We start from the raw sequence: 10407 nt of genomic DNA, 5'->3' as shown, positions 1-10407 counted from the left end.
GTCTGGGTTGACGACGGGAGAAGTGAGTTCATGTACATTAGAGTGAAACAAGCCTCCTCTGTTTCCATGTCCTCCCCAATGAACAAAATAAAAGAATGGCTCATGCATCACCGCGACTCGAGTCCCATCGTTCACAGCGCTGCAAGGCAACAGCATCATCAAGGAGTCAAGCAGGTGCCAGGCCCTCCACCACAAAAGTTGCATAGTGAGCCTTTAATATGTTTTCTGAAAATGTCATGGCAATTTTTCTTCGTAGAATCATAATGTTCTACCTTTGCCGAAATCTTGTTTTTCATAAATTCTGGATTTTGACCTCCGTAATATGTTTGGGAATTTAAGGCATTTTGGGGTTTTCCAAAATATATTTTCCAATTCCTTTTTCCTAATTGAGGAACCTATATATCTCAAGTATGAACCCTGAAGGTCTGAGATATACAGTAGACATAAACACTGCCAAACATCGAAGCCGATACCGCTCCAGGAGACAGAACCCTTTTCTCTGTTGACTCTGGGACTTGCTAAAAAAAACAAACTCAAAGCCCTCTGCCAATCCTGGCTCTCCCCCTTTGCTCTCTCACTGTTTTGGGTTATTCCTGTTCCCATCTGTGCTACCCAGGTCTCCCCTCTTGTGTCCATATGTTGGGTGCTGACATGGTCCTCCTCCAGCCTGCTGTCTCTCTCTCTCTGTCTCTCTCTGTCTCTCTCTCTCTGTCGGGTCATTGGCAGTGGGCTCGTGGAGGCCTGGTCACCTTCCTGCCCAAAGCGTCCCCCCATGGGGCCATCCCACACATAAACAACACTGAAGTGAAAGGACTTGCATACTGTTTTGAGAGGTCTTGTGATGTCTGATAGTTTTTCTGTTCCGGATGACATTTAAGATTATTACAAGCCATGAAATTAAAGTAAACACTTTTGTCCGAGAAGAACATTAAATGTCCTCAGATGGTGTTTGTGCAGTTTTGGCAAGTTGCACAGCATCAATTATTCAACGTGTGACAAAATGTTGTATTATAAATGTCATGGAAGAATAAAAAGATGACACATAAGCAAGTTCAATGCTTTCCGACCTTTAAAAGTTAAAAGCTACCGGGAAAAATATAGGTATGGTTTCTTGTAGAAGGCCACTGTGCATTTACTGAACCCTATAGTAAACACATATATGAATATACTCTTTAGCATCTCCACTCTTGCCATCTTCTGCTCTTACTTTCAGTGTTTTCTTCCGTATTTTCATCAGTGCCCTGGATAGCTGGATGCTTTGAGCGCCTCAAAGGCAGAAGCGTGCTATATAAATACACTGTGATAATTTACTACTCATGGCAGTGTATGAAATTGTGATTATGTTACGAGCTGTGATTTCTCATTCACTAAATACAGCCTTGTCCCTGTTTACATATCCCTCCATTGCACAGGTGTTCTCTGTTAATGCTTGTGACCTTAGTGATATCTATCTTCTATATTATGTAGCCTGCTATTTATGTGCGTAGATTAATGGGAAAGGATGTGTCCAGAAGGGCATCTGACATGAAAAATGATTCACTGTGCTGACCCCTAAAACAAACGGAAGGCCAAAAGGGATTTTCTTATTTTTACATATGGGAGATGGTTAATTATGAGTATACACTTTGTAGAAAGTTAAATAATACTGCATGTACAACAATGTTTCACATACTTTGTGACCCTTTGTGACTCCCATTGTTTGAAACAAAAAAGAACATGGCAATTGTCATTCAGGAGATGGTCAATACCAACTCAACCAACAAATGTGGAGACAGTAAACTTAACTGTGACCTATCAACTGTGCAAAAAGAGACACACAGAGATTGTGCTTTTGGCAAATAAATATACTAATTAAGTATTCATTAAAACATATTTAGTGTTGACAAGACACTCTTGGTTTTATTTGATAGGTCTTTAAAATAATCAGTTTGACCTTTTTTGTCTTATCACTTTTTTATGTTTTTTATGGTGCAAAACAAAAGCCATTTCTGTAAAAATGTGAAACAGGCCAGAAAGAGCAAGATCCCTGGGTCAGAGCAGCTCAGGCTCACAAACATTTTAGAAAACAGCTACTGCGGAAACTCAGTCCATTCTGTCCAGTTGGACCACCTTCTGAGAGTGATCCTGCCTTCAAACAAGAGGTTCAGACTTCCCAGAGCCAAAACAAACTCATTTAAAGATGTGTTTATTCCTTGTGATATTGTTGCTTGTAAAAAGTCTGACTGTTGCACAGGATGTGTGTTGGATCCGCAGAGTCTTTCAAGATGTCTCCCATCATTTATTGTGCCTCTTAGTGTTCCGCTTGCCTATCAATGTTAAATTGTCTCTTATCTGTAGTGCCACTGCACATCAAATCTCTCCGTCTAGAGACAATACAGTTTTTTATGATGAGCCATTTATTTTTTAAGATAGACAAATGCCAAGGAATGCATTTGTTGTTTTTTAAATAGTCAAACCACTTATTGTTTCAACTGTCTCCAATTTGTTTTGTTTAATCCTTGGTATTTTCACAATGCGCCTTCGTTTTATGTGCCTTTATTTTTTTTGTCTCAACTGAACAAAACACTGGTGTCAAAAATGTCATTACAGCACTATAATTTGTCCTGTATCACAATCATTTTCAGATCGCAAATTCCCAAATTCGTTTGCTGTCTTCCCATATCCAAAAGAGCAGCAGCACTTAAAAAACGCGACTCGATAAAGCACTCCATCCCAAACCGCCGATCTTTAGCATCTTACATATCAACATTCATTTTAGGTCCTCGTGTTACTCATCCAGGTGCTCGTATTGATGTACACTGTGTTCTCCACATAGATCTCCTTCTATTTACACACATACTTAAATTACAGTGTTGTGCAGACTGTCCTTTTAGTGATAGAGGGAAGGCGGCGTTATCGCTGGAGCGGATCGCGATGATAGATTGGTGTAAGTGGAACCTTTGCAGGGAATCCAACATTACTGACACTGCACAAGCTTTGTTTTTCCATAGCTCTATCAGTAAAGCATTTGCCTCCCAAACAAGCTGCATATTGCTATCTTTGAACACTTTATACACTCTTATTACACTCTTATACATTCTTATGTTGTTCTCTTATCCTCCTGAGCCCTACTAAATGTTAAACTGTTCACTTTTGGCCTCTACATATGTGTATTTTACATTTTTATACCAAATGCTGTTTTATAATAATGAGCAGTGTGGGACATCTTGAGTTGGAAAACAGTTTAAAGTGGCATATAGCAAATGACAGGAATAATGCAAGTTTGGAAACAATTTGGCAACATTTAAGTAAGAAAGTAAGAAAGTATTTGCACACATATCCCCAAAAACCAGGTAATATGGAAAATATTTTGTTTAATCTGAATATTTGTATTTTTATTTATTTTTTAACTCTGAAAAAAAATATATGAAATGTTTTACTATACATTTCAGCTGCTAATCTCTGCAGGTTAAAAAAAATATTTACAGAAAATTCCCAATTTAAACAGTCAATGCATATAAAACTGAATTTGAATGCAAAGATTCAAAATAGAAAACGACTCATTTATTCTGCATTTGAAATTCAAAATCTGGAGAATCAAATGATCTTCCATGAAGTTACGTCTCTGGGACAAAGCAAACTCAAAATGTAATTCCACATTTGAAAAGGCACTTGCCCTCAGAGAAGACAGCAGTGTTTCTGGATCATGTTCACATGTGACTTTGCTTTCTTCTTTCAAACCAATTGTAATTACCACAACTGTTTTCTCTTTGTCTTTGCCGTGTCCATGAGCGTCTGTGCAGTGCCATTATCATTTCAGATGGCAATTTCATCTTTTTGTGTTTCTTGTTTTGTTTTTGGCATCGCCTCTGTCTCGATTACACACTTTGTCATTTTCTATGGAGTTGATTGACATTAGCATGAGATTAAGCCGCCAGAGAATATTCTTCTTTTTGTGACTTGTTCCTTGAGATAATTGTGAGAGAATGATTTAAGATGGATTTGTCTCTCGTTGTTGGGGTTTTCTATTGTGTGAAGGCAATGAGCTGATGATGCAGGGGGATGGGTGTGTGTGGGATGTTTTCAAAATACCACCTCAGTCTGATTGCACTCTACATCGAAAATGAACGTGGTGACGACCAATGCAAACTGTTTGCTTCATCAATGTTGACCTCGGCTTCTTGGTGAATAGCTTAGGCTTCAATGCAAATTCAAGAAGATAGAGAGAGAGAGAAATACATTTAAATCATTGTATTAGCCTAGAGTGCATACTTAATACAAGAAAGAAGATTCATTATATTGCTTTTTTAAATACAGTCCGTTATTTTGTACCGACAGCCTCTCCCATCATCACTAATAACACACACAATGATAACGTGAAACAAATTTTCCAACGATACAAAACAGGAAATCCTGATGGTATTCCCAAGAATTCAACGTTTTATTTGACAACCTTTTATATGTGCCAGACAACTCAAATGGATTAACTGGGGTAGAAAAAGATTCAAAGGTAGTGTTCATGGACAATATTTTTGGAATGGAAAAGTTTCGACTGCCAACACTCAAGTACTGGTTTGAGAAGATCATGAATTTGTGATAACTGTTTTTTTTTGTGAATTTGTGACAAAAATGTGCACGTACTAATTAAGTATTTTATTGTTGTAACAAGCTGGAAGTAAAAGCCAAAAGCAGCTCTCTGATTGGCTGTACTTTGGTGGTCCGCCCCAATTTCACTTCCCTGTATGAAAAAAGTATTGTTCAAAACACTGCACGTGTATACAATTCATACATGTGGATATTAACAATATGCCAAAGGGTTTGTGAGAGCTAAGAACTTGTGGAACTTATTTTAATAACCACATCCTCTTGTTGCTGTGTGATGCTCTATTACGATCTGTATATATATATGACAATGACACAATAATATGTGTTATGATCAAATATACCATAATTTCTTGCCCAATCTGTGCCTTTCCTGGTGACACAAATACATTGGTGGTAGAATTGTGGGGAGATATTTTTCATACGTCCAAACCTCAACGTTTTTTTCCTGTATCTCCTCCTCTTCTCTCTGTGCAGGTGCGGACCTCTTTTCCAACTGCACCGAGGAGTGTAAGGCCCTGGGACACTCGGACCGCTGCTGGATGCCCTCCTTTGTGGCATCGGAGGGTCGCCAGGGGCCCGATTACCGCAGTAACCTGCACGTGCCCGGCATGGACTCTGCCCTGCCCGACACAGAGGTACCGGCGTCGCCGCAGCCGTCCGCCCCCGTCAGCCTGTCTGAGCAGCTCTCCGTCCCCTCCGCACTGTCCTCCTCGGCAGCCTCGACCAACGATAGGTCATTCTCCACCTTTGGCAAGGACGGTCAGAGGTCTCAGTCACACAACAGTCTACACCATCACCTCCATCAGAGCCCGCAGTACAGCTCCAGCACGCTAGAGAGGAAAGAGTATGATAGGGGGACGCTACCGTACAAACCTACCTTTCTGTGTGAGTATCAGTATGAAACGTCCCTGGGGCCACTAGACTTTGGTCTGGTCCAATATAGATACTAAAACAACAATGGAGGAGGGATTGGCCTCTTTGATTCCAATCTGGACTTTTATCAAATATCACTTTATGTTCTTCTATTTTAAGAAGTTTGTTCTGTATTTTTTTTAAATTTGTATCTTGATCTTTTTGATGAATGTAAATGCACTGTAAAACCCAACAACTAAATACAACTCAAATGGATTGAAGAAAATTCATCCTTTGTCCGATTGATAGATCTAAATAATAGTGTGACATGTTTCATATTTTAAAAATGTATCTGCTATTTATAACTTGAGCACATATTTTGTTTACTCATTATGATAAGTTACAGGTGTTTCAAGAGTAGAGAGATTAATATTATTTATATTATGCGTATTATTATTATTATTATTATTACTTTTATTGTATTACTATTGTATAGTAAATAATAGAATAGTGTATTGCTATCATGATCTATTTTAATTATAATTTTATGGATTAAGTTGTATTAAGTTAAAATAAGATGCACTAATGGGTTTTACAGTGTTGTCATATAATGTTTCTAAATCCCCTCCCAAAAACTGCTTTAAAGCCTACCCCAATCCTAACCCCCAATAGTACAAATGTCTGTAACCATGTACCATATATGGAATAAACTCAAACTTTAATTGGATTTGCCGTTTTGTTTTTGTTGTTTTGATTTGATTTCTTCTCTAAATTCCCCCTGAACGATTCAAACCCATGTTATCTGATGCTCATAGGCAAAGGTCTAAAACACATCTACAGCTCTGGAATGATAACAGACCACTGCAACTTATTCTTCAATCAGCTTCTCTCTAACAACCATTCCTGATCCATTTAACAACTTCTCTTTTTTGATGCACAGTTTAATTCATTTGTTTTGCCATTAAAAACATTTTACTTCTTAATTGCTGACATTTTGGGTGTGTGGGTTGATGAGAAACATATTTTGCTGTGGTCTTCTTATACCAGTGCTGCAATCACATGTTTAAGCCAATAAACCATTTCACTACAGACTAACAAAGAGGTAGAAGGATGAAACTATGCCACACTAGGCCATCTGTAACCATTTGTACGAGACTTGTGCTTGAGCACGGTGACTTCTCTACTGAACACTTCCAAGGGTGAAACTCACTGCTGACACAGTTGCTTTGTATTGTCTGATTGGCCCCCATTTTGTTCCAAGAAAAGTTGTTCTTTGGAATCCATTCGGTTAAAACTATTGTGCAAAGACATATGATATGATTTATGGTATGATTTACATATTTTAAAGAAAGTGTGAAATAATGTACACAAAAAAAAGCAAAAATGCCAATGTCAATTTTAAGAAAAAACAACCAAGAAACACAAATGTCCTTTTACTTCAATATTAGAATCCTAATTTGTTTCCCAATCAAAGCATTTTAACCTTGAACTATTGCTACTGCTTAAAATCATAGTTTTTTTTTTTCCAGTCTAAATAAATAAATAAATACAAATATTATCTTGAGAATGCACTTGTGAATGCCCTTTCTTGTATGTCAGAAAAATACTAATAATAAGCCTGATAATGATGATAATAACAAAAAAAGACGCATAATCCGTTGAATATAACACAGTAGTAGTAGTAGTATCTGTATCCACACGGAAATGATGTACATGAAAGTACAATACCGGTAATAATGTACAATTGCATTCTGAATTTTGCACTTTGCGGTCAAAATACTACTTTGAGATATAACTATTATAATTTTGTATTTGCAAATAAAACATTGATAACCAAATGCAAAGGGGAAATGGCCTTTTGAAAGAGCTGAAAGGGATTCTTGAGAGAAGGGCATCCACCTCTTTCATTTGCTTTTCCAGCTCCCACTCAACATTACATGAATATTCCATTAGCTCTAAGAGTTCAGAATGGATTTGAGATACACATTCAGTAGACAAGTCATTTCCAGTCAAATCACCACCATGTTAACCACCACACCCTGCATGAGACTGCATGCACTGTTGATTGTACTATGACAAATTGATTCAATGTTGGGGTTCTGAGTAGAATGTACGTTTTTAGATTTGTTTAAATTTGATGACAATAATACGTCTCAAAAAAGTTTGTATAAAAGCAACTTATTTGAGATTTGTGTTTTCACCAGATTATTGTTAAATCCTTATATTCGGTAACGTACAAAGCACCCACAGTTATATTGAGCTTTTATTCTTTAAAAATAATTGTTAGGATGATATCACAGTTGTTGTTGGTCATAGCAAACAGCAATTTCCCTCTTGCACATCAGGACTATGGGAAAAATAATTGCTATTTAGCCTTTAGGTGCTAGCGCTCCGAATATAAAAGTTATGTGTGCGGATCCCGCCTGCCTAGCAGGCCGAGGATAAATGTACTCATCATTCACTTGGTCCAAAAACTCACAACTTCATTTGTTTCAATATCTCTATTTTTGTTAGGCTGCTAAAATAAATTGACTTCTCGCTGCAATGCTGACGGTTTTGTAGTTTGCCAGTCTGTAGCAGATATGGCCCCACAGGCTGAGACTCTATATTAACAAACACACATGATGTTCTAATTTCAAAAATAGCCCCATCTTCCCTTAGTATTGCTCTGATCACCAGGGCTCCCTCTATAAAGCCTCCATCAATGTTTAATCATCCATTTATAGATAATTAATGAAGCAATTAATGCTGTGTGCATTGTGCAGCTGCCAAATTCTTCCCTTTTATCTTTACTGATGGACATGTTTTTGCCAATTCCAAATTTAGTTTTGACCATTGTCCTTTTATATGTATGAGCTATAAATAACTTCAGATGGGGATAGAGAGACTGCTTTATGGCATGTATCCTTCAGGAGACAGTATTCAACATTGAAAGTCTCTGGGGGCCAGTCTTATTTGTCTTAACGTGTGTTTTCATGTCTTTGCAGCCCGCAAAAGGATTTGCTAGCTCATTCCATGTGGACCTGTCGGAAACAGCGTGAATCACAGTAAAACGAGTGTGACTAAAAAGACAATAGGAAACTGTAACCTGGACAACTGCAGCATTGGTTAAACTTCTTTATCTCCAAGTGGCCAAGTGTTACAAAAGCCTGGGTTGCGCAGAGGTTGCGGGGGAGGAAATCAGAGGAATTAATAGTGAGGAGCTGAAAAAGGAGCAATCTGAGGCCTTACATTCCTCTCAGCAGGACTGAGACCAGGCCGAGACGCATTGGTGTAGAACACAATGTCATCAGCAAACAGATAACAAACTGGAGTACCAACCCACCCCAAGGATTGAGGGAATTTTTGCCTCTCTCAACTCTTTTTCTTTTGTATTCTCAACACAAAGGTTGGCCTCTGGACATCTGTGTGTGCCTGTTTACATGAAGAACAAAACAGTTTCTGTTTAAAATTCACACGGAACCCTTTAGCTATTTTTACGGTCACTACAACTGTACAGGAAGTGAGAGACTTCAGCGAGTGAGCCAGCGCGCGTCAGATTCTCCGGACAGGACAATGGGCAGAAGTGGGTGTTGTACAGGTACATGTGACAGGAGCAGAGCTGGTGATGTGCAGTAGTATAAATTCTGTATCTGCGTTTTTTTGACTTGACTGTCTTTCTATAACTTCTCCTCTTGGTTTCCGTTGTTCTCTGTGTGGTTCACGTGTGCAGACTAACGTATTACAGTTAGACAGGACAATGCTTCTCCAGTCGGGTGCAGTCCTCTTTCCAGTTTAGCCACTTCAGGAAGGACACTTGAATAGAAAAAAGTCATACTTAAATGTGCAGTTTATCAATAAAATCTCACAAATATGAATGTTTTTGAAGCTACTTCCTTCCTGAGCTGACTGTGCAGAAAGTGAAACGACCCCAAACTAAGATGTGATGGCATTGGCTCATACATAAACAATCAGACACACTCAGTGGTTTTTATCATGTGTGCAAAGTGTTTACTGTGCTATTTAAAAAAAAGAAAAAAACCTTATAAATGAATATAAAACTATATATATAAAACTATATATACGATATACTTTTTTCTGAAAACTGTGTAACCATTGGTTAGTTTACATTTCATAATGTCATTCAATCTGGTACTACAACAGTTGTACAATTCAGGCCTAAAAAGCAGAAATTTGTCGATCCGATCTTGGACTAAGTGGTGTTTTATTGTTAATTTAAATCGTTTTCACTGGGCCTTCTCGTGTGTAGCAAATACACCAGTTCCGTTATGTATTTTTTAATATCTGAATATGTGTTCATGTACAGGAATATGGAGATCTATTCAAGCATAACTTAACAGACACTTAACTTTTGGAATTTCCACACAGCGTTCGTGATGAAAGCGGAGTATGCACACAAACACACGCAGGTCAAGAGCTGATAAATAAACAGTGTCATTCTACTTCTCCAGTGTGTCTTCTGTTCCATTGAAACAGGAAATATTTTCAGAGCGTACACTTCAAAATTATATTTGTGAGAGTCTGCAGGAACAACTCACATGATATATCTGTAGTCTCCTTTTCTCTCCTATAATGCGAGTTCTTTTGTGTTCTAATTGTCATCCAAGACATGCAGCTACTTATGTGGTGACTCCCACATTTACATTTACAGAATGTGCGAGGAATTGTACGGTGTCTTTAAGCATCAAAAGAAAATTTAACCCTGGGTTGAAGAGTCAAATGAACAGATACTGCGCTTGTCATTCATTTTCAAGTAATGTTAGTCCTTGTTCAGCTCTTTATCCATGGTTAACCTTGTGTCACACACAAGGCAGCAAAGGCAGATTCCATGGACTACATAATCAAGCAAGAGAAAATCAGTTAAAAGAAACAAACATGTATCCAAGTATTATTATTGTAATACTTTTTTTTTTAATATACTGTATTTTCCGCACTATAGGGCACACTGGATCAATGAATGGTCTATTATCG

General features: G+C 37.9%; 1 protein-coding gene across 4 annotated transcripts in view; it reads left to right on the top strand.

Annotated features, from left to right (window-relative positions):
- The window catches only part of pcdh10a (protocadherin 10a), a 27225-nt gene extending 17343 nt beyond the window's left edge, over positions 1 to 9882 (top strand). For 2 of the 4 annotated variants that reach the window (XM_072462222.1, XM_072462224.1), the window contains 2 exons: positions 5059 to 5469; positions 8424 to 9882. In XM_072462222.1, the coding sequence (XP_072318323.1) occupies positions 5059 to 5469; positions 8424 to 8443 (431 nt within the window). In that variant the 3' untranslated portion in view covers positions 8444 to 9882. The remainder of the gene's footprint in view (positions 1 to 5058; positions 5470 to 8423) is intronic. The other 2 variants (XM_072462225.1, XM_072462223.1) reach the window with 2 other exon arrangements.
- Positions 9883 to 10407: the final 525 nt, after the last annotated feature.

The sequence above is a fragment of the Eucyclogobius newberryi genome, unplaced genomic scaffold (genome assembly GCF_026437365.1).
Source record: "Eucyclogobius newberryi isolate DKJ021-1_F unplaced genomic scaffold, fEucNew1.0.hap1 SCAF_4, whole genome shotgun sequence".
Lineage (NCBI taxonomy): Eukaryota > Metazoa > Chordata > Actinopteri > Gobiiformes > Gobiidae > Eucyclogobius > Eucyclogobius newberryi.
The sequence above is the reverse complement of the archived record's forward strand: the minus strand, read 5'-3'. Positions and strand labels throughout refer to the sequence as shown.